At 42.5% G+C, this 24,618-nt stretch overlaps 2 protein-coding genes across 2 annotated transcripts in view; one reads left to right on the forward strand and one right to left on the reverse strand.

Moving 5' to 3' along the window:
• Positions 1-1,104: 1,104 nt before the first annotated feature.
• Positions 1,105-18,711, reverse strand: Tfb2m (transcription factor B2, mitochondrial). The gene is made up of 8 exons (XM_032915797.1): positions 18,242-18,711; positions 17,416-17,504; positions 14,441-14,591; positions 9,855-10,003; positions 5,617-5,706; positions 4,003-4,065; positions 3,345-3,505; positions 1,105-1,515 (listed from the first exon to the last, which is right to left on the reverse strand). Exons 1-8 carry the CDS (start codon positions 18,552-18,554, stop codon positions 1,338-1,340), a joined length of 1,194 nt encoding a protein of 397 aa, XP_032771688.1. The 5' UTR covers positions 18,555-18,711; the 3' UTR covers positions 1,105-1,337.
• Positions 18,712-18,761: 50 nt separating this feature from the next.
• Cnst (consortin, connexin sorting protein) overlaps positions 18,762-24,618 on the forward strand; it is an 82,089-nt gene continuing 76,232 nt past the window's right edge. The window contains exon 1 of the mRNA XM_032915798.1: positions 18,762-19,040. Within this exon, the coding sequence (XP_032771689.1) occupies positions 18,843-19,040 (198 nt within the window). The 5' untranslated portion in view covers positions 18,762-18,842. The remainder of the gene's footprint in view (positions 19,041-24,618) is intronic.

The raw sequence follows: 24,618 nt of genomic DNA on the forward strand, positions 1-24,618 counted from the left end.
GCTCTGCTGCCACAGCGTGCTTCACATGTGTGCTGGGAACTCAGCTCATGTCCTCAGGACTGCACGGCAAGCCCTGCAGAGCCACCTCCCTAGCTTGCAAGAGGCTTTGTGGTTGAGATGAGGCTCGTCCAGGCTGGTCTCCAACTCTGGACTGCTCACCCCTCCCACCTCAGCCGCCACTGCAACTGAGGTGCACATCCTGCACTTTGCTCAAGACATTTCAGTTACACAGACAGAATTACTCCCCGAAAGCACAACACATGACTCAAGTAAGGTAAGTATGTTTGGGGTCAATTTAAAATTTCACTCTTGCATATGGAGACCAAACACAAACGCGCGTGCAGAGAGAGAGAGAGAGAGAGAGAGAGAGAGAGAGAGAGAGAGAGAGAGAGGGGCAAATGTGCAAATTCTTTATTTCTCAAAAAATTTTAAAACATACTAGAATTTAAACAATTGGATTGCATAGTACCTGATAATCCACTTCAACATAAAAGATAATCTAATCACTTTCTGAAATAAGTTTTTACTGTTTTGTCTTGTTTTGACCAGGTCTTTTCTTAGCCCAAACTGGCCTCAAACTCAATTCCACAGTTGAAACTGGCATTGAACTGGTGGGCCCTCTACCTCACAAGTCCTGGGACTTGCACCACCATGTGTGCCCAAATCAATGCACATTCTAAGCGTAACAGTATTGAAACTGGAGGGAGAGTCAAGCCATTGGCAGTGGTGAAAAGTGCATATTGAAAGATGTTTGGCCCAAAGGTTTCCATTTCTTTTTTTTTTCCCAATTGATAAGATATAATTGCTCACCTAGACATATAAAGCCCTGTACACATCCATCCCTTAAGAATATTCATAACAACCTGTAGATGTGCAGAGAGGAAGCTTAACATCAGCCTCCATGTTCTCTTGGCTCAAGGTTTCCATTTCTAAAGTAAATAAATTCCCATAGGAAATGTTCCACACCTATGGGCCTTTGCAGTGAAGAGAAATTTCTTAAAATTTCCTGTACTGGAAAGCAAAACCAGAACCTTGGACACCTGGGCATGTGTTCTACCACTGATCTACAGCGGAAGTAATTTAAAACAAAGCAAATTTGATCTGACTGAACTGACAAGTTTTTGTTTTATTTAACTTTGAATAAACCTGCAGCCATGGTTTTTCCTGTGTATCAAAGGTATCAACGTAAGAGGAAATTATTTGCTTCATCTGTGCCAAACAAGGATAGTTTCTCTTCTGCTAAAAGGACATGAACATCTTGAAATTCAGTTTTCATTCATCACATAATTTCAAAATTAATAGACAAACAGCTCATTCATGGCTTGTAGACGTTTTCCCTAGAGCTCACTGTCCTCCGAGCAGTAGTCATAGATCCATTTAAAGACAGAGTCTTCTGAACGTTCTATAGTTTCAAAAAGTCTTTTGAAGTCGTGAGGATACATTTTAGCAGCCGTGTCTCCAGGTCTTTTCCTTATCTGCCTTAGTATATTAATGGGGTCAACCGTACTCAGGGAACTGCAGAGGAAAACCAAACAAACGCACTTAACTCCCTCTCACAACGGTCACTACAGCTGAGAGAGCTGCCTCCCATGTCAATCAAAATGGCTAACACATAAGTAAATGTAGTTGACAGTCTATATGTAATATCTGCGTTTTCAGCTCCGTACAGAGATGACTGTGAACTGGTCCTCCTACTTTTACCTCCCCAGTCCTGGGGTTATAGGGATGAATGCCACACTCAGTTTGGATAACTAATATGCACATAGACTGTATTAAGGACATAATCTCAGTACTCAGGAACTGACCCAGTTATTCTTAGAAATTCAGAGCTCAACTGCAACGAAAAACACCAAGTGAAGTTTTCAAGTGAAGTTTTAACATGGTATAATCAATTCTCACAAAATTCTAGTTTACATATTATCATTTTTATTTTTGTTTTCATTTTGAGATATGGTCTCATCACATAGCTTTGGCTGGCCTGGAACTTACAATGTAGACCAGGCTAGTCTCAAATTTACAGAGATCCCCTTGCCTCTGCATCCCCAGTACTGTGATTAAAGGTGTGTGCCACCACGTGCACCTGGTGGTTTTCTCTTTCTTTTTGACATCTGCATTTAAATGGCCACCACCCCAAGACAGTGAGATGAAAATTAGGTTCTTTCGGTGATTTATTGACATTTTAAACTTTTGTGTATATATGAAGTTTCTGGGTTTTGAGTGGTTTCTTTGTTTTGTTTTGGTTTGGGTTTTTTGAGACAGGGTTTCTATGTAGGCCCAGAACCCTCTCTATAGACCAGGTTGGCCTCAAACTCAGACATCTGCCTGTCTCTGCCTCCCAAAAGCTGGGATTAAAGAAGTGCGCCACCAACATGGGCAAGGTTTCTTAAAGATAGATTCAGTCTATGTCCTCGCTTATTTGGAACTCAGGTGACCAGGCTCCTAGGTGTTGAGATTGTAGGCTTACCCTTTATTTGTAAATATTGAGTGTACTGGTGCACATCTGCACACCCATAATCCCAGTACTTGGGAAGTAAAGGTAGGAGGTTCACAAGTTCAAAGTCATCTCTGGCTGTACAGAAAGTTAAGGCTAGCTTTGGCTCCATGAAACCCAATCTCACATGTTTCTAGTAAAGAGTAAACAGTCCTATTAAGGTTATATGGTATATGATGATTAATTAAAATAACTAACACTTTTCCATCTTCTGACAATACTTTAGGGACTGCTAGTTACAAGGTAAATGGAGACTCCATTGCATAGGCAGGAGAGATGGCTCTGCAGCTAAGAGTACTTGCTGCTTTTCTTGGGGGCCTGAGCTCAGTTCTCAGCTCCTCTATCAAGCAGCTCTTAAACATCTGTAACTCCAGCTCCAAGGGAGACAGCATGCTGCTCTGGCCTCTATGGGCACAGCACACATGTGCACACACATAAAAAAAAGAAAATATCAAGTAAAGCTAAAACCACCTTTGAGTACCTTAGGTTTTGCTGCTTAAAGATGAAAATAAATGAAACTGGGAGTGTGTGGAAAACATGATGCACAGCAGGGAGAAAGGTATTTTTATTCATTGTTTTTTGACTTTTACCTTATGGGTCGGTGTGTGTGTGCCATGTGTGGTGCCCACAGAGGCAAGCGAGGGGTGGTAGAGTTCCTGGAACTAGAGTTACAGGCGCTTGTGAACTGCTTCTCAACCATCTCTCCAGCCAGGAGGAAGTATTTTTAACAGGTAAATGAAACATGGGCACACCTTACTCTAAATCAAGATGTGAAAAAAACCACCTTCTAACACAGGAGACAAGCTCAGTAAATCACTACTTTTATACTCATTTTTATTGAATTTCCACTTACCGTAAATGGTGTATTATTGGGGCATTGCGTTTCCCAAAGCAGTGCTTTACCAAGTGGAAAAACATATCATAGTTCAAAGGACTTAGGTTTTCTGTAAATAATGTCCTACGAGGAGTCATTCGAACAAGATATAGGTTTTGTTTCAGTAAATTTAATGATTCCTAGAAAGAAAAAAAGAAAGAAAGAAAGAAAGAAAGAAAGGAAGAAAGGAAGAAAGAAAGAAAGAAAGAAAAGGAAGTTTTTGTCAGTCATAAACTATTACCAGACTAGAAGGCTGACTACTTAGTTCTTCACGATAGTTGTTGCATGTGCCGCATGTTTTTGGGCCTTACCTAACCGGGACAGCTAAAGTTTACTGACTCTAGTGAAAATCAGAGCTCAAACACAGCCCCAGTACGAGCGGAGCTCCTGCTTTATTCAAGGGACACCACCACCAGACCTAAGGAGACAGAAGTACTACCGACTAGCTTTTTCCTTACCATACATTTATACATTGGGTATGCACGCACATATGTATGCACAATCTTATTACTGAAAATTGTTAATTCAGAATAAAGATAATCACTGTTTTGGAGACCTCCCCAGTCTCTCAAGACAGTTTTAGGGAAAATAAACACTGGATTACATGAGAAAAGGGACCAGCACCATTTGCTCTTACCGAGTGCTTTGACTTTTCCAAGTGCCCATTTTCGGCATGCACACTAAATGACGACGAAGGCTCCTGGAGGAAGAAAAACAGACAAGCTATTTCTTTCTTTCCTTAGGTCTATGTGTGGTGTGTGTGTGTGTGTGTGTGTGTGTGTGTGTGTGTGTGTGTGTGTGTGTGCATGTGTGCGTAGGTTGGAGGCTGTTCTCGGCTGTTCTCAGCTGTTTTCGTCCTCTCCACATCATTTTTCAAGTCAGGGTCTCTCATGAACCTGGGCTCGTGGGTTCTGTAAGACCAAAGATCCTCTGGCCTCTGCCTCCCAGCCCTGGGATTAGAGGCATGGCCCACTACACTGGACTGTTTACATGGTGCTAGGAATTGAACTCAGGTCCTCATGTTTGTACTACAAGTACTTTTGCAATTGAGTTATCTCCTCAAGCCCAAGACATTGTTTAGTTCATAGAACACAACTGAAGACCAAGTCTCCTCAATTCTTTCAGTTAATTCTTTTTTGTCAAAATGTCTCAAGTTACTATTGCCTTAAAAACAAAATCTTCCTATGCAAATCTGGGTGTGGTGGTATATAATTATAATCTTGGTACTTGGGAGGTAAAGGCTACAGAATACCCAGTCCATCCCACCCTACAAAACAAAAACAAAAACAAAAAGCCCCATACCCAGGGGTTAAGGTTTGTAGCTTCGTATTTAAGCACTTGTCTCAAACCCAAAACCTTACACAAATAAAAGGGTAAATCACTTCAAATCATACCTGGTGATGCTCAGTAAGTGTTACAACGACTAACTATTGAATTTGGATATTCAAATAGGTAAAGGCAGTGTATTAAGCTAAATACGGTGATATACATTTATATTCCTAGCACTCAAGGAAGCTGAGACAAGAGAATGAAAAGTCTGAGGTTACACAATGAAACCTTTCTCAAAAAACAAAGCATTACTGGGTGGTGGTGGTGCCTTTGATCCCAGCACATGGGAGGCAGAGGAAGGTTAACTGTGAATTTGAGGCCAGCCTGATCTACAGAGGGAGTTCCAGGACAACCAGGATACACAGAGAAACCCTGTCTTGAAAACAAACAAAACCCCCAAACCAACAAACAAAAACTCCCAAAGCAATAAAATATTCACTATATTTAAAAAAAAAAAAAAAAAAAAAAAGGAAAGCAGAAACATCACCAGTGTCACTAGTAATGATTTAATATCACCAGTGTCACTAGTAATGATTTCCGGGATACAGAACTGATAGTGACTCAGAAAATTTCCTTCCTTTCTGTAAAGCATATCTCAAACAAATCAAGTTTCCTAGTTTTATCACGAGCCAGTCATATTACTTTTATAAGAGAAAGAAATTGCCAAACAAATGTCGATACTAATGTCACTCAAGAGCTGGTAAAAGAGGCAGAGACAGAGGGTCTCGGAACTCAAGGCCATTCCGACCTACGTAAGGAATAAGGAGCCCCACGCCAGGTAAGGCTGCATAGTCACACTCTACTGCAAAATAAAACAAAACAAGTCAGAAGACAATGAAATTAACATTTTAAACCTTTAGTGCAGGGTCCGCACTTACCAACCTGAGCAACATAGTTCTTCTGGCATTAAAACTTCACTCACCATGTGCAGAAACTTAATTTCACAAGCCACTTGCCAAAGCACACCCAATACTTGATATAAATCTGGCCTTTTAGGAGTTGCTATTAGTTTCTAGTAAAAAGAATCAAACAAAATTATGTTACATAAAGTCTTAATAAATATCAAATGTTGGGTTTTAACTGAAACATCTTAATAGCATCTAAAAGTGTCAATTAAAAGATGAGACTTGGCCAGGCATAGCCTTTAAATCTACTTCTCGGGAGGCAGAGGCAGGAGGATCTCTGTGAGTTCCAGGATAGTCAGGACTACATAAAGAGTCCCTGTCTCAACAACAAACATAAAGCGCACTAAGAACAACATATTAACATAAGTACTTTCAGTAGTTTTCCCTTTTCAAAACAAATGGCAACATATACAGCTGACTGCATGGGCTGGATATGGGTTAAGAGCACTTGCTGCTCTTCCAGAGGACTGGGGTTTGTTTCCCATCACAGACAAAGGCCATTCACACCATGTAACAGTGAGCTGTTAAATCGTGCATCAAGAATTGTTAAGTTCCAGGGAATCCAATGCCTTCTAGCTCTGCCAAGTAACTTGTACACACATGGCATAAATACATACTTCTAAATAAAAACAAAAAAACAAACAAACACACACCCCACAGGCCAGAAAGATGGTTCTGTAGTTAAGAGCAATGGATGCTCTTCCAGAGGACCCACATGACAGGTCACAGCTGTCTGTCATTCCAGACTCAGAGAATCTGGTGCCTTTACCTGGCCTCATGCATGAATGTATGGATACGAACAGACATTCAGGCAATCAATCCTACACATGAAATACGTAAGAAAAGCTAGAATAAAATAATGTATAAAGACTAAGAATCATAGCAAACACCTATAACCTCAGCACTAGGGAGACTAAGGCAGAAGATATCACTGAGTTCAAGGCTAGACTGGGCTACATAATGAATCTGACACCAGCCCAGGTTACAGAGTAAGACTCTGTTCGAAAATAAGAACAAACACAAACCAGAAAAACTAATAATTGAGCTACAGACACAATTAAGACAAAAACAATTCTGCATTATGGATCCAACAACACAACATAACAACATGTATTATGGAGAAAGACGGGTATGTTGGATTATGTATTAGGTGAGCTATTAAATGGTGCATCAAGAATTTTGTAGGAGGGCTCACTGGATAAAACCTGAGAACCTATAATCCCCTTGGTAGAAGGAGAAAATGACTCATGCAAGGTTTTTTTTTTTTTTCTCTTCTGAGTCCCACATGCTAAGACCCATGTCCCACATGCTAACACCCATGTGTATGAACATGCACACATACACAATGTTTATTAATAATTGTTAAGGCTCTTTTTAGGGATCTGCCTGTCTCTGCCTCTCTAGCAAAGCTGACTCTTGCTAGACACTGAGGATGATACCATCAGTGAATGGAGGCTATCAGTGAGAAAGAATCCCTTAATAAAGTCCATGGTAAAAAAAAGGCACAAAAAGAGGTTGTAAGCAAGACAAAGAGGTTGTAAGCAAAACAAAATTTTGGGTCTCAGGTAGCCCAGGCTGGTCTGCAACTGTGATTGGAGGGTAACCTTGATTTCTGATCCTTCCTCTTTTGAAATCTTTCCCTATCCCCTAAGTGTCCAAGTGTCCACACAGGTTTGGCCACTGTGGCCCACTACAGCCTGATGAGCATTCTTACCTTGCTCTCCTTTCTTTGCTCATATATTGTATGTATGAATGGCCTCAGGATCAGAATTGTCCATTCTCTCATTCTACGTGGCTAGCCAATATTTACTCTCTGGGTGAGGACACATTTCCTCATTGCTCCATTTCTCCTATGTACAATTCTTTCATGCACGATGAACACCATCAATAACACTGGAGCAACATCATAGGAAGCACTGTGATCTGTGTGCAGTCAGGACTGTGATCCCAACAGCAATGCACGGGGATTTAGGAGGCTTCTCACTACACAGAAGGAAAGTAAAGAAGCTGCTTGCTCTTCCTGCACCAGGCTCCCAACACAGCAGACTAAAAATCAAACCCAAACCACTCAGACTTATGTTCCATGCCGCCAAGGTCAGCCCATATTGTTTATCTGTCTTTTCCAGAAGTCAGAAACAGCCGAAGTTCCCACACAAGAAAGGACAAGTTGCTAAGAAAAATGAAAGTCCGGGGTTAGGGATTTAGCTCAGCGGCAGAGCGCTTGCCTAGGAAGCGCAAAGGCCCTGGGTTCGGTCCCCAGCTCCAAAAAAAAGAACCAAAAAAAAAAAAAAAAAAAAAAAAAAAAAAAGAAAGAAAATGAAAGTCCATCTACATTAATCCTTACACACAGCAACTGTCCTGCAGGTGACCAGCCTGTTAGCCTGCTGTTCACTGTCCCTGTCTCTGCTTCAGGAACATAACTGTGAAGTGACCGTCCTGTAGGTGACCATCCTGTTAGCCTTCTGTTCACTGTCCCTGTCTCTGCTTCAGGAACGTAACTGTGAAGTGACCACGCAGCCGTCTGAGTTCTGGTTTAGCTTTCTCCAGTCCTCCACTGTCTATAAAGTTAACCTCCTATGTGGTTCTCATTGGGACCTGTATCCTATTTTACAGAAAGAAGTGTTGATGTATCTTCCCACCAAAGATAAAAGTCAATTAGGGCAATGAGAAAATGAAAAGGACAAAAGATTTTAACAGAAGCCGGACAGTGGTGATGCACACCTTAACCGCAACACAAGCACAGGCAGGCAGACCTTTGAGTCAAGGTCAGCCTAGTCTACAGAGAGAGTTCAAGGGTACAGTGAGAAACCCCTGTGGAAAAAACAAAAACCAAACACTAAGCACATGCACACACACACACACTTAACTGAAACTGCTTCAGGGAAGATGTACCAATGGTAGGCAAACAAAAGATGCTGAACACCAATTAGGTGACACTACTAACTCAGTGGCACGATGCTTCATCCCACTATGAGATGCTATCAAAGCCACAGAAGGGCCAGTGGGACGGTGCAGCTGGGCAAGCTTGCCGACCTGAGTTCATCCCTGGAACCCATCTTTGACCCCCACACAGTCTGTGGCATGTGTGTACCAACACTCACACACTAATAAGAAACACAAAATTACATGAAAAATACAAGTATGATAGAGGAAAATCTTTGAATGCTTGCACACTGCTGATGGGAAATAAAATAGTATATCTAGCAAGAAAAATTGTATGGCACTTCCTTATATCTTAAAAATTAAATAGAGAATTACCACATGATCTAGCCATCCTAGTTCTTTATATATGAGCCCAAAACACTGAAAGCAGGGGCTGGGGAGATGGCTCAGGTGGCAAAGTGCTTACCATGCAAGCATGAGGCCTAAGTACGACCCCATGGGAAAACCAGGCACAACAGCACATGCCCAGAACTCATGGCTGGGGAGATGGAGACAGAGGGTTCCTGCGGTTTGCTAGGCAACTAGGCTAGCCAAACTGGCAAACTACAAGTCCTGGTGAGAACCCTGTCTCAAACAGGCAAATCAGTGAGTAAATAAAACAGAGTAAACAAAGAAAAGAATCAAAAAGAAGGTAGACAGCTCTGAGCAAGGCAACAGAGGCCAACCTCAACCACTACCTTACACCCGCACACTAACCCTGCCACAACCGGAAAACAAGAAGTTGTAAAAACGCGTATGAAGTCTGGTATGTGGCTGCTTTATTCATAATATTCTAGAGGTAGAAGCAGCTAAGTGTTCTCTCATCATGAATGAACAGATAAATCTTGGTGAATACATACAGAATACTATTCAGTAAAAAGAGAATGAAATTTGAACATGATGCACCACAGGTGAACTTGATGATATCAAGGTAAGTGAAGTGAGTCAGTCACAAAAGGACAAACGAGGTATGACTCCACGTCAGGTTCACAGGGCAATGGTCACTGGAGCCTGAGGAAATGGGAGGGTGGGGAGTCAAGCGCTCAGTGGGATGTCTGAAAGTCTGAGCTAAACAGCAAGTACTGGGTGCATAATATAAATATATTCAATGCCGCTGAAGGTAAATAGTCAAATAATTAAAACAGTCCACCTTACATGTTTAATAAAAAAAAAATGTAAAGTCCTAACTTGACTCTAAAGATTGTGCTACAGAACTTCATAATCTTGGAACTCTCCAAAGTCAGGGCCCCCAAGTTAAAATGCAGCTGAAGCTCCTGAGATTACCACAGCACTCTTTCAAAGCAGCGATACCGATTATCCTTTAACAACGCACCCGGAATTCTTTTTCACTAATGAACATATTCAGTTCTACTCGTCCATATCTGTATATAGATTCGCAGGAGTACAGATCAAACAGGATTTTCCAAAGTAATCGTCTTTCATGTTTATTTGGTAGAATTCCAAATACTTTTATAGGAACACCTGTTAGGAATACAAACAGAAATTTGTATAAGGTCCTTAAAACTTTCTCTTCTGATCACAGTTTGCTGATACAAAGTAAGTTCACAATGGTAACTGTATTTTAATTAAGGACCCGAGATGGTGGCTGACATGCAGGTGTGGTAAGCTGGAATCACCAGGGAGAGAGGTGTGGGAACATCCCAAATGAGAAACTGGAAAGAGCAGAGCAGGGAGCTGGGGTCAGCGGGGGGTTAACTGTGCAAGTGTGAGGGGGACCTGCTTCCAGGTGGGCTGCAGAGAACCCACCACTGTGCGGGATTCCAGGGTATGCTGTTCAGTCTACCCAGACAGGCTCCAGGCTCAGTGACAGGCACAGAGTGACTGAGAACACTCAACATCAAACTCTGCCTCCACATGCATACACATGTACATGTGTACATTCAAGAATATGTGTACATACAAGAAGAGGGAAAAAAAGAAAGAACGTAAAAGTTTTGTCCTGGGGCCTCTTTTTTGTGACGTCTCCTAGACGGTCAGCTGTGTCAAGATGAAGCTGAACTCTCCTTCCCTGCCACCGGCTGCCAGAGGCTCACTGATGTGGACGATGAACACAAGCGTCATGCACTCTATGAGAAGGGCACGGATGGCCACAGAAGTAGCTGCTGATGCTTGGGGTGAAGAGTGGAAGGGTTATGTGGTCTGGATACTTTATAGGAATGACAAACAAGATTTGCCCAAGAAGAAGGAGTTTTGACCCATGGCAAGTGTGCCTGCCGCTGAGTAAGGGTGTTCTTGTTATAGACCACGGAGACTGGAGAAAGGAAGCCCAAGTCTGTTCATGGATGCCAATCTGAGTGTTCTCAACTTGGTCATTGTTTAAAAAGGAGAGAAGGATATTTCAGGACAGACAGATACCACTGTGCCTCATCGGTTGGGACCTAAAAGAGCTAGTTGAATCCAAAAGTTTTTCATTCTCTAAAGAAGATGATGTCCACCAATATGCTGTCAGAAAGCCCTTGAACAAAGACGGTGAGAAGCCCAGGACCAAAGCACTCTACATGTCTTGCAGGATGAATGCTGACAACTATTCTGAAGAACTAAGACAGCTGCCTACAGCAATGACAGAAGGAGATTTGAGAAAAACCCTTTCCTCTTGGCACTAAAGGGAGTAGCCACAAAACACGGTTTAAAAAGATTCTTGGGGTTGGAAAGATGGCTCAGCACTCAAGAGCACTTGGTGCTTTTCCAGGGGACTCAAATTTGGTTCCCAGGTTCCACCTCGAGTGGCTCACAGTGACCTGTAACTCTAGCTCCAGGAGAGCTAATGTCTTCTTCTGGCTTCTGAGGGCACCCATGTGTCTATGCACATACTTACTTATAAGAATATTAAGCAAACAAACACACACTCTTTCTGCTGAGTCAGCAGCTTAATTCTGTCCCCTCATTCCCCCATGGAAAATGTCATGGAACTACATGCTGACACCTGACCGGAATTCCTCTAGATTGCAAAGAAGAAACTGGAATCAGATTCAGGCAATATCCAGTGAGATGGACATCTGGTTAATGAACGTATCAACCTAGTGTTTAGAATAACACACACACTTGTGTCAGGTGACACACCCTGGATATCTGGAAGGTCAGCCCAAGAGCAAGACAGGCATTCGAACGAAACTGGACTTCTGAAGGCCTACCCTGAGGTGTGACGATTATGCATGAGCAGCCCTGTGAGGGATGCCCACTGACAGAATGAACATCTGTAACCTCCCATGGGAAGGACACCCTGGAGACTGACAGACATCCAGGCTGCGACCAGCAACCGGTTAAGAAGGCACTCAGTTTCTACATCCCATCCTGCTCTCTCCCCTAATTTAGCAGACCAATGTTGTCCTTCTATCTGCTCACCTTCTCTTCACTCCCACTTGGATAGCTTGTCCAAGCAGATGGCCAGCAGACTGGTTTGCAGGGTCTGTGTCTCGGCCTCCTCCCAGCTGGGGCTCTCCTCCTCTCTGAAGTTGTCTGATTATGTGTCTACTTCTAAGATTTATCTTTATTACTTTTAGTTATGTACAGACATACACTTATGCACATGGGCACACATGTTGAGTGCAGGTGGCCAAGGATGCCCAGAGGCATTGGATCTCTCAGAGCTGTTGGTACAGACAACTGAGAGCTGTGCACATGGATGCTGGGACTAAACACCAGTCCTCAGGAGGAGCAGCAAGCGCTCTCAATCATGGAGCCAGGCCCAGCCACCCCATCACTCCATTTCTTTACCTATTTTCCCTCTTCACTTTCCCAATCAATTCAATACTAATCATTAATCTTCTCTACCATTTTCCTTTTCATGCATACTCATGATTGACTACTAGTATCTTAATATGCAGTGTTGATAATTAGTGTTCCTGTGCTTTTTTACGATTGGCATTTAAGGGGATTGTGTATGTGGCTGTTGTTATATGTTCACAGTGGGCCTACCCTTTGGGAGTGACTGTTTCTGCAGACAGTGCTCTACTTTTAGGGGTGTACTAGGGATTGTAAGTACAGCCAATGACATCAAAGAGTACACCAAGAAATCCCTGGACAAATTCCAAGAGAACACAAACAGCTTAAGGAAGTTAAATATGGATAGGAATTGAAATTCAATAAGGGGACAGAAATACTACGTTAAAAAGAGTCACTTGAAATAGTAAATTCAGGACGTCAAATAGAAAATCTATAGAAAACTCCACTAATAGAATGGCTCAAGGGAAAATACAATGTCTGGGCTTAAGACAAAGTATAGGAAATTGAGCACTCAAAAATGATAAATTAACTGGATGATATCAACAGAACATTTGAGATCTGTGGTACATTAAAAAAGACCAAATCTATAAATCATCAGCATAAAAAAATGATACATGCTAAAGGAATAAAAATGTTTTAATGAGGGGTTGGGGATTTAGCTCAGTGGTAGAGCGCTTGCCTAGGAAGCGCAAGGCCCTGGGTTCGGTCTCAAGCTCCGAAAAAAAGAACCAAAAAAAAAAAAAAAAATGTTTTAATGAAAATCATAGCAGAAAGTTCCTGAGTCTAGGGAAAGACATGCTTAGTCAAGTAACGGTGCTTGACCAGAGAAGACCAGAAGAAGCTTCTCATCTCTGATAGTGAAACACTCAACACACAGAGCCAAGACAGCATTCTGAAAGCTGCACGAGAGAGACGGCAAGCTGCATGTACACACAGGCCCAGCAGTCACTGCAGATGTCTCAACAGAAACTAAGACAGGAGGGGCTGGGAGGACGCACTTCAAACCCTAGATGGCAACTCTGAACCAGCATAGTACACCCAATAAAGTTATGTATCGATCAAGAAAAAGAAAAGTGTTCCACAAGCGACATTCATATAAAGACATTCTTAACTGCTAAACTAGCCCTACATAAGATACCTGAAGGGATTCTTCAGACTGAAGAGAGACAAGAAAGAGTAAACTACACTACAAACAGTAGTTGAGCAGAGGAGGACCAAGAAAACACCCAAACTACAGGATCAACAAAACAGCTCCATTCCAATAATAATAATGCCTACTGTTAACATCTAATAAATTCCCCAGCGAAGGGTAAGATCAGCAAACTGAACTTAAAACAAGATCTAATTATGTATCGTTTTACAATACACAATGCCATTTCTTTTTTTAGCCATAAACAACAAAGTTAAAACACTGCAGGAGAACGAAAGAAACCAAAGATTATCATATTAAGCAAATTAAGCCAGCCTCAGAAAGTCAAAGATCTTGCTTTCTCTCATATGTAGTTACTAGATTTACATAGATACATAAAATCAAGTATTACATTATGATATGAATGCAGAAGCAACACTATTGAAGAGATGAAGGAAGCTAGAGGAAGAGTGAGGGGGGTAGGAGTGGCTCAGGGGACGGCTTTGTGGTTAGGAGTACTGGCTGTTCTTCTAGCCCCTTGGTCAACCCCTAGCACCCACATGGTGATGAACAACTGTGTAAATCTCCAGTTCCAGGGGAGTCCATCCAACGCCCTCTTCTGGCTTGCATGGACTCTGCATGAACATTGTGTATAGACAAAAACATGGAAGCAGAACACATATATGCACAAAATAAACAAATCCTTAAAAAGAATTTTAAATAAAAAGGTGATATGAAAGGGAATTTATATGAACACATATTTAAACATGAATTTATATGAAAATGTCCTTATGTAAGATAGTCCTATGTACAATGAGTATATATATATATATATATATAAAATTAAAATTCAATAACTAAGCTTCCTTTCTCCCTTAATACATAATTAGTCCTTTCTAGAACTAAAATGATTATTTATATACAGGAAGAGGCATGTTTAATAAGAGAGTAGTTGCTCGTGAGCTGATCTAAATCTCTATGTATTATATATACATGCATTAAACAGAAACTGTAAAGCATCGGCTTTAGTGAATGACAACAGTTACCTGCTGACCAAGGAACTGCTTTTATTCCCAGGTTCTGAAAAATTGTGTGTGAATTCACATCTGGTCGTACTAGCTCCTGATATCTAGGATCTATTTTAAAGAAGTCACAGTGAACCACTTGTAGCTCTCCATCCGCATTCTTCCTTAAGGACTAAGGAGACAGAAAGGTGAGATTAGAAATTTATCATCATGTACACCTTGCTACAATTCAAGATCTATCTCAAAAAATAAGAAAAAATAAATAACAATAAAAACAGCTGGTGGGGCGTGCCTGATCTCATCACTCAGGAAACTGAGGCAGTAGAATTATAAATTCGAGGTGGGCTCGAGTTACATAATAACTCTAAGACTAGCTTATCTCTATGATATAGTGAGATCTGGTCTTAAAAATCTAAGGGCTGGAATGTATAAAGCTTAATGGTAGAACATTGGCCAAACATCCAGGGAGGCTCTCCAGCACCTCAAATAAAATAAAGATAATTCAAAGATCTTGCATGAAGATATAGTCCTAATAACCTCAAATTTAACAAAGGAAATAAAAATCAACTACTGCTTGAAAAATGATCAAATGCAACAGTTTTCTTAAGAAAAGAAGTCAGAACTAAATAACCTTCCACAGTGGCTCGTGGAGGTCAGTAGTTCAGTACTTGTGTAGCATGTGTGAGGCTATGCATTCAACCATCAGCACCACATTAAAACCAAAACCAAGCCAGGCATGATGGTACACACTTTTAATCCCAGCACACAGAAGACAAAAGCCAGTAGATGAGGCTGGCCTGGTCTAACAGAGCAAGTTCCAGGACAGCCAGGGCACACAGAGAAACCTTGTTTCAAAAAACCAGAAAAAAAAAAATCACCAACAAATGTTCTTTCTTTTTTTAATTGTTGTTGTTGATGACGCTTTAGCTCTTTGTAAAGCTGGCTCTATTGTGGAGGGTGTGGGAATGTAAAGGCAGGGTCTCACTATGCAGCACAGGCTGGCCTGGAACTCACTCTGTAGATGAGGCTCATCTCCGACTCCTGGTGACCAATTCTGCTTCTGTCTCCCACATGTTAGCGTTGCAGGTACCTGGGAGGCAGAAGCAGAAGGATCTCTGCCCATCTGACCTACTAGCTTTTTTTCTTCTTTTTCTTCAGTGCTGTCAATTAAAAACAGTTTGTTTTACATTTTCACCATGGAGTGCTGTCTGGTCTAAAATTCCAAATAAAGAACAGGTTAGCCTTGGAACCAGTGACTCTCACTCTCCTGCCTCTGCACCAGACTTGAGGAATTAAAGGTGTGTGGCACTCCACCAGCCAGGCTCACTCTCACCACCAGGTTTAACCATGGACCTTGTTTGTGCTAGACCAACTTGCAGTTCTACCACTGAGCATGACCTCACCAATGGCCAACGACAACTCAACTCTGGCTCCAAAGTTTCAGTTTTAAACAATTCAATCCTTAGATATTGTAGCTATTTCCACAACAGTTTTGTTGTCTCACAGCACCTTTAAATTCAGGCCATTCCTTCTTTGTGCTTCAGGAAGCTGCTAGAGATCGCATGTTTCCTGAATTAATTTTCTCTCAAGTGGTCAGTTAAAGACTCAGAAACACTGAAACAATCATTTGGGGGGAAAAACATCTTTCTGCAACTGTATTTATCCATCTCAAACCTTTTTTGCTTCAACTGAAGTCCTAAGTAACTCAGAGTTCACAGAGAGAACAGAGCTCACCCATTCCCATTGACCTAACCTTAGCACTCCTCTTTTTTTTTTTTTTTTTTTTTTGTTCTTTTTTTTTTGAGCTGGGGACCCAACCCAGGGCCTTGCCTTCCTAGGTGGCGCTCTACCACTGAGCTAAATCCCAGCCCAGCACTCACTCTTGAATGTTTAAGTTCACACAGGGCAGGGCCACAGCACGGCTTACTGAAGCTGGGGACATGAGCTTAGGGACCAATTACATATCACTCAGCTAGACTGTATAGGAAGGGGATTTTTTTTTTTTTTTAAAGATTTTATTCATTTATTATATATAAGTACACTGTAGCAGTCTTCAGACACACCAGAAGAGGGCATCAGATCTCTTTACAGATGTTTGTGAGCCACCATGTGGTCGCTGGGAACTGAACTCATGACCTCTGGAAGAGCAGTCGGGTGCTCTTAACCGCTGAGCCATCTCTCCAGCCCCCTAGGAAGGGGATCTTAAGGGAATAAACTACACTCATCTAACAAAAGGTAGATTAACAATGGAAAAGTGTAACAACAAATTCATTAATGGAAGCCTTATGTAACAAGTGGTCATATGTGGATTTAGAGAAAGTACCCAATTTTATGCTGAGAGATGACGGAGAATGAGCATCTATGTGGGGATGAGCTTTGATAAAAGGGGTGTGCTCTACTACAACCGACCAAAGGTGGGAACAGACCCGAGGTCTGTCTGCTCCGATTCTTAGGCTCTCTGTATGCCATCCTTCTCCTGGGCAGAGGGGCAATGCTTCTGACAAAAGAACTCATGATCTACTATGAATCAGGCAGGTCAAAGAGTATCTTTACAGACGGTTCTCACACAAAGCTTGCAATAATAGTCACAGGCTTACTGGCTCCTTTGCAGGGAGGTGGTCCCAGTTTCTATGTCTATCCTGACAACAGGAGTTCTGGTCTCTAGGGCTCGATTTGAAGAACAGTAGGGCAGAAACACTTTCTTTCTGAGGCTACACCTGTGGGCTTCCACCTGTCCTTTATTCCAAAATACTCAGCATGTCAATGAGTCACACTTTGAGGTTATCATTTTCTGGACCCCAGTAGAAACTAGAAAACAGATCTCAGAACTCCCAAGCTTTTAGTTATGGAACACTCACTAGGTCCTAGTCTTTCTAGAGATATGAGACATGTTCCCTAAGTCCATAAGAAGAAATTATGTGCTTAATTTTACTTCTTTAACTCACTCAAACTTAGTGGATGGAACAACAAATTACTTTAGAAACTTAAAAATATACCTCCAAATGTGGAATAAACATCTTTTCACTTTCAAAGGCAACCACTCTGGCACCAGCTTTAAGTAATGCCCCAGTCAGGATTCCTGGACCTGGTGTATTAACAGAAAAACTTTTATTTGCAAAATGAACAACAGTCTGTCTCTCTGCCTCTGCCCCCTGTCTGCCTGCCTCTTCCCCCCTCCCAACCCCCCCAAGACAGACAGGATCTCACTGTGTATCTCTGGCTGTCCTGGAATTCCCTCTGTAGACTATGCTGGCCTCGAACTCACAGCCTGCCTCTGCTGGGAAAAAAGGTGTGTGCGCTGCACCCGGCCATAGTCACTTTCAAAGATGACTTTACACAAGTTTCAAAGACACGACGTTCCCAGATAAGATTCTTTTTACTTATGTAAAATGATGATTCAGTTCAGTTAACGGGTAAGCAGTACAGTAATACTTACCATCCTCAACAAATGTCACAATTTCTTAGAAGAAAAACAAATATATAAGATAGTATGCAAGAATACGCTTACCTCTTACTCATGGACTATTTGAATGTTTAGCCATAAAAATTACTGTGAAGTCTAAACGGAATCGACTCTCTGTAAGAAGTGATGCTCAAGGAAAAAAAATACAATTCAGGGCCAATGAGAACGCTCAGAGGGCAACGGCGCTTGGCGTGAAGTCTGAACACTTCATTTCAATCACTGAGATCATAGTATAAGGAGAGAACTGGCTATCGCTAAGTTGTCTTCTGACCTAAACACGCGCGCAAACACGATAAATAAACGCTAATTTATAATATTGGGGATGTAAAAGCTAAGAGAAACCCCTCTGCTCTACTCACCTGGATTGCACTCTAGTATAAGTTGATGGGATGGGTTTTGGTGCTCTAGCAGGTCTCGTACCAGGTTCCTGGCCGACTTCTTACATGCTATGTGACGCGTAGGCTCTGATCGACTCTTGTGTGACCACGAGGGCGACTCCTCGAAATCACAATCAGGCAACGGTTGAGTGTAGAGGTCAGAGAAGCTACGGCGGTTCCTCTCTTGCCAGTCCTTCCGCGTCGCCGCTCCGGACCCCAGAATGCAAGACGGGCCGCGGCCGGCCAACACTGACAGCGCCAGCCGCGGGGGCAGCCTCATCGCCAGTCCCCTCATCCTCCTCTAATGTCCACCCCAATCACCAGTTAACAGGGTAGCCTCTGCGAAGAATACGGAGCACCACATCACACGTGCACATACTTCACGGCCTCACTAGGCCGGGCGGAAGTAAACATTACGAATGGCGCATGCGAACGACCTGGCCTCGGTGCTTTCTTCACTCGCTTCCGCTTCCGCCCAGGCTCCGCCCCCAGGCTCCTGTGAGTGGACTCTCCGGGTGTGTCCGGGCTGGAACTCTATGGTCGCCCGCCCTCCGCACTTCCTCTCTAGCCGCGATCTCACTCTATGCTCCTCGGTCCGGCGGCCAGCCGGGAGGGGTGCGCAGAGGGAGGCGGGGCGGGAAGGCTAGAGGTGTCTGATCCTCCAGTGCGGCGGGAGACCCGAGCCGGCGGTGTGACAGCTCGTCGGCCGCCATGTCAGCGAGCCGGGCTGGAAACAGACTCGGCGCCCGGCGGTAGCCCTTGCGATGCCTCGGATGCCCAGGTGAGACGAGCAGCCAGGCTGCAGGGGACCTGCCGGCTGGCGACTGCCGCCGAGCTGGGGAGAGTCGTTGGCTCCTCCCCGGGCGCTGTCCTCCCGGGAGTTGCAGCGGGTCCCCTCGCATCCGCCCCCTCTCGGCTCTCCTGTTTTCCCCGCTTTTCTGCGGGTACGCGGTTGTCGCGCGTCGCGCCAATTTCTCCGCGCGCGCTCCCCTCCCCGGAGACCCTGCGGCTTCTACTCCGCGTCGGTGTCTCTGTTCGGTGGCCCGTCGTCTGTGCTGGCTTCCTTGCGGATGGCTTTTATTTGCTCTCATACCTTCTTTCCCCTCCACAGCTACCTCTTTGGTTGTCAGAAACCGCCTAGTGCTTCCCTTCTTTCCTCCTTCTGGGCCAAGATTTACCTTTTCTTTTTTAGTATGCATGTTTGCAAGACCGAAATTTAAGGCTGAAAAAAATTAATATCTGAAAGCTTAAAATTCCTTCCTATGTTTAAAAGGATTAAGGTCTTAGGAAGCTTCTTTATTCTCTGTGTAAACTTAGTTAAGCACATTGTACTGTAGAATGCAATTTAAAAGGCCGATTGCAGAGACTAAAAATAGGTTGCCCTAATGGGAATTTTGGCAGTCTTTGGGGCAGTATTGGAAGATCCTTTTCTTTGAGAGTGATTTCGGTGTTTGGGGATCGTACTCAAAGCTTTGCCCATTATCCTTCCATCAAGGCAGGAAGCCGCGGCCAATCAACTTCTTAGTTTAAAATACGTACAATCCTTTCTGCTTACTCTGCTGGCAGCATAATTGAGCTTGGCATTTAAATGCACAAGGAAAGAGTTTCTGAGGAATGTGTCACCTGCCAAGTAGCCTGAAGCTTATCCTTAGCTGATGAAACTCTAGGGCATAAAGAACTGACACCTGAAGATGGCCTTTTTTGCATGGTAAGTTAGTACACTGTAGAAGCTATTAACTGTTATTCACTGATCTTAATTTTTGTTAAGTTTCTGGGGTTTTTTGGTGTTTTGTTTGTTTTGTTTTTGTTTTTGTTTTTTTCTTTTTCTTTTTTTCGGAGCTGGGGACCGAACCCAGGGCCTTGCGCTTGCTAGGCAAGTGTTCTTCCACTGAGCCAAATCCCCAACCCCCTGTTTTGTTTTTTAACATCCTTTCCTTATTAAAATATTCTAGCCAGGCATGGTAGGGAAAGTCTGTAATCCTAGCATCCAGGAGGCGGAGGACCCACCAGTTCGATGCCAGCCTGGGATGCATAGAGTTCAAGGCTAGTTTAGGATATAGTAGAACCATGTCTCATGAAAAGAAAAAAAAGAAAGGTTCTGCCCCTCCCCCAAAAGGGCATTTTGATAAACTCAGAAGTATTCTAGATTTACATCCCTCCCAGAGCTATTTAACAATTGATTATGGCAGAATGATTTTTAGAATTCTTTATTAATTAATTAATTTAATTAACTTTACATCACGATCCTTGCCGTCCCTCCCTCTTCTCCTCCCAGCCCTTCCCCCAGAATGATTTTTTTAAATATCAGAGCAATAACAAAATTCACTTACCAAGTGTATCCTTGAGTTTTTCACCTTTAAAATAAGCCTCTTAAGGCAAGGGGATATAGCTCAGTGGTAGACCACTTAGCATGTGTAAGGCCCAGAATTCCATACCTAGCACCATTTTTAAAACTTTCACAATACCTGTGGACCACAGCCCAATCAGTCCTAGGAAACTTAGGGTGGGATTTATTTCCCTTTCGAGTAGTTGATGGTAGGAAAGTTATATTTATCGTCCTCCTTCTTTGTTAGGGGTTAAACCCTGAGCTTTGCGCTTGCTGGGCAAGGGCTCTGCCTCAGAGCTACCTCCCCAGCCCCCTGTTTTTGTTTGTGTATGGGTGTGTGCCTGTGTAGTGCGATGTTGCATGACTGTCACCGTCCACTGTTTTTCTGAGACATGTTTTGTTCCTGAACCTGGAGCTCACAGATCCTGCTGGGCTGACTGGCCATCAGTCTCCAGGGATTCGCCTGCCTCTATCCCCTACACACTGGGGTTATGGATGTATATCTTTGGGGATCAGGACTCAGGTTTCCCATGTTTTTGTCACAGATGCCTTCCTACCTGAGCCCTTACCCTCCGTTAACTCGGCAACACTGGGATTGCAGTGGGGTTGCAGGCCTTTGCCATGAGTCTGGTTGCTGCCCTCTGCATGGTGTTAATGGTGTATTTGTCTGCATTTGCAGGTACTTGAGTAATACAGAAGGCACCCCATCCCTAGAGCCCAGATGCTAAGAAATGAAATAAATGTCCATTTCACTTTTAAAGTGAATCTCATCAGCAGCATTAGACCTACATTTTTAGAAAAGCTTAATTAAAGTATTTTTTTAATCACAATTGCTTAGCCGTTGGGGCTTCTGTATCTTGTGCAATTTTTGTGCCTTTGAAGTAATTTTTCTCTCTAATAGTGCCTGTTGGTTTCTTTATGGTTGGTTTTAAATTATTTTTCTTATTAAGTTATTATAATCAAATTGCTTGAGAAAGGAAACTACTGGGTTTTATTTATTTATTTATTTATTTATTGGTAGTTTTTAAATGAGAACTGAAATTGGGAAATACTAAACGACAGTTCTGGTTTGCATCAGAGTCAAAGACATCCAAAGACTTGGAAGATGATTCTAAGACTTTACTAGCAGTCCCGCTTATCAGGGGGAAATGGCCCTAGTGGCTTTACTCCTCTGTGTATCATAGTTACTGCCATATTCTTCAAGATTTCCTGCTAAATCTGCAGCTCTGACGTGGTTAACACTCATAGCACATCTTGATTAGGACTGACCCTGTTACAGTTGTCCAAGAGTCACCTGTAGCCAGTGCCTCCTTCAGTGGCTGGCACGTAGCTATAACATTATTGTTTGATGCTTAAAATGTCTTTCTACCCCAAGAGTCAGATTCTCTTGGGATACAAGAAAAAAAACAATTGTTTGTTTCTTTCTCCTTTTTCTAAGTGTTTCCATTCTCAAACTAAGAAGATTCTATGCAGGAAGAGGGTTCTAAGAAGTCTCTTCCTAGACCAGAGAGATGGCTCAGAGATTAAGAGCACTGACTGCTCTTCCAGAGGTCCTGAGTTCAAATCCCAGCAACCACAACCACATGGTGGCTCACAACCATCTGTAATGGGATTGGATGCCTTCTTCTGGTGTGTCTGTAAACAGCTACAGTGTACTCACTCACATACATTAAATAAATAAATTTTTTAAAAATCATTTTTTTAAAAAAAAGAAGTCTCTTCCTGTTCAGTACTTACATCAAACTTCGCTCCTTTAATGAGCACTGATGTTCAGTGCTTGTTTAGTGAGTATCATAAGATGAATAGAGGGCTCAGTCATTTCCTGGGGTGTCATCGTGACACCTGTGCGTCAACACTGTATCGGGGCTGTAAGAGTCTTTGTCTACTCAGCCTGTTGGCATTGAGTAGGGAGCACTTGGGAAGGCCCTGTGAAATGCTTGAACTTTGTTGTGAAACAGGTTGGGCACCTGTGTTGCTGGGTTGAAACTGGCTATTTGCTGAACCAGTTCACTTTTAGCTAGTGGTTTTGGAGATGTCCTCTGTAGCTTGGTGTTTCCTATCAAGGACAATGTAAATTTTTAGGCAAAATATAGAATGAGAGAGGATATGCTATTTTGGCTTTGAAATCGTGGGAACCCAGTTTATGTTTGTTAAAAGGAAGTGTGGTAGCTTTATATAAAGTCGCTGGCACATCATCTAGGTACCTGCCAGGAGCTGCTTTGCAGCAGGTGTGGTGAGTCAAATGAAACCGTCACGGTTAAGCTGAAGTAACATGGAATCCAGCTGACCCATGTGGGGATCAGCCTGACCCAGCATTGGTTCTGTCTTGACTCTTGTGTTCTAATAAATTTCCCAATTAATACTTCTTATAATTTAATACAAAAACATGTCTGCTTCCTTAATCAGCAAACAGACTTTCTATCTGGTATAGAACAGCACACTGTAAGGCTGCCTGTTTACAGGAGCAAATGGGGAATTAAAGAAGGTGGAAGGACTAATTTTTGTGAAAGAGATGTTTACATTCTGGTAGTGTTTTCATTTGCATTTAAAACTAGACAGTTGTCTATCGGCTGCTTTTGGATTGATAAAAAGAATTTAATTCAGGACCCTGGAGAGAACATTGAAGACACAGGCAGAAAGATACAAAGTACGGAATTTGCAGGAAGACCAGCAAACTGAGCCGCTAGACTGAGCTAATGCCGAGCATGGAGCAACAGTTAGAGCAGTGCAAGCTTTCGGCTAAATGATACATTGTAGCCCTGTCTGGGTGGCTCCAGAGTAACTGACACTGTGATCGTCTTGTCCATTTGTTTCATCTTAACCACTTTAATACCCATGTATCTTATATAATACAGGTGTATCTTACACAGTCCTGCTCTGTAGCTTAGACAATGTAATAAAACTTGTATTTTTCGAAAGCAGCACTCAAGATGTGGAGGTAGGAGGATAGTGAGTTGACCTGCTGAACACCTTAGGTAACATAAGGTGACCCTGTTTCTAAAACCTAACCAAAAAAACTAAAAGAAGAAAAATTTTTTTAAAAACATGTTTTTTCTTGAGGAAAACCAAGCTGGATGAAGTAGCGTGGACCTGTGGTTCCAGCTAGGTCAGAGGCTGAGAAAGGGAGCTCACTTGAGCCCTGGAGCCTGTGGTCAGCCTGGACAGCACAGCTAGAAGAAAATTAAAACACACTGTTTCCTGCAAATCGGCCCTAGTAAGTTTATTTTAGTTATTTGAGGAAGAAAACTGCTAACCTGGCAATTTTTCTGTTTCTTTAAAAAGCTCCATTAATGTTTGAACCACTTCCAGAAAGAGATTTCTGACTGAGAAGGTCTGGTGTCTTGTTTGTTGGTTGGTTGTTTTGATTTTCAAAACTGGGTTGCACTGGGTAGCCCTGGCTATCCTAGAACCCACTTTGTAGACCAGGCTAGCTCGAACTCAGTGATTCGCCTGCCTCTGCCTCCCAAGCTCTAGGATTAAAGGTTCATGACACCACACCCCACTGGTCTGGTGTCTTTAAATTGTTATGCTGCTTTCCCTTCAGTTTTGAGCCTTCTTGGTTTACATTAATGCATTAATACATTACATTAATATAGACTTTTCTTGTGGTTATCCCCATGGGATGACCTACTTTTATTTTCTAAGCAATTGGAGTAATTTATATTGAATTTTTTAAAAACATGGTATATTTTAAAATTCTGACATTTGATGATAGTTGGAGATTTCTAAAGTGTTTTAGGCATGATTTTGAAATTGCCATATTTGGAGATAGAAACCTCTTGTCATGTTACCACTGTGCTACTGCACCATGCTATCTTAGGACTTCCTGTTTTCTGTCATTGCTGGCCATTTGGAATGGAAAGATAGTGTGTACCTAGCAAAATGCTGACGAGTCCCCACTTTCCCTGTCACACTGTCTAGTAAGAATTCTGAAACAGTAGCAAATTAGTAACCTTTATTGACACTTGGGCATTGACATTTTGACGGTTTCTATGAGCGTAAGAATTAATACCACAGTGAATAAGGCGGTGCA

This window comes from Rattus rattus, chromosome 10, assembly GCF_011064425.1.
Source record: "Rattus rattus isolate New Zealand chromosome 10, Rrattus_CSIRO_v1, whole genome shotgun sequence".
NCBI lineage: Eukaryota > Metazoa > Chordata > Mammalia > Rodentia > Muridae > Rattus > Rattus rattus.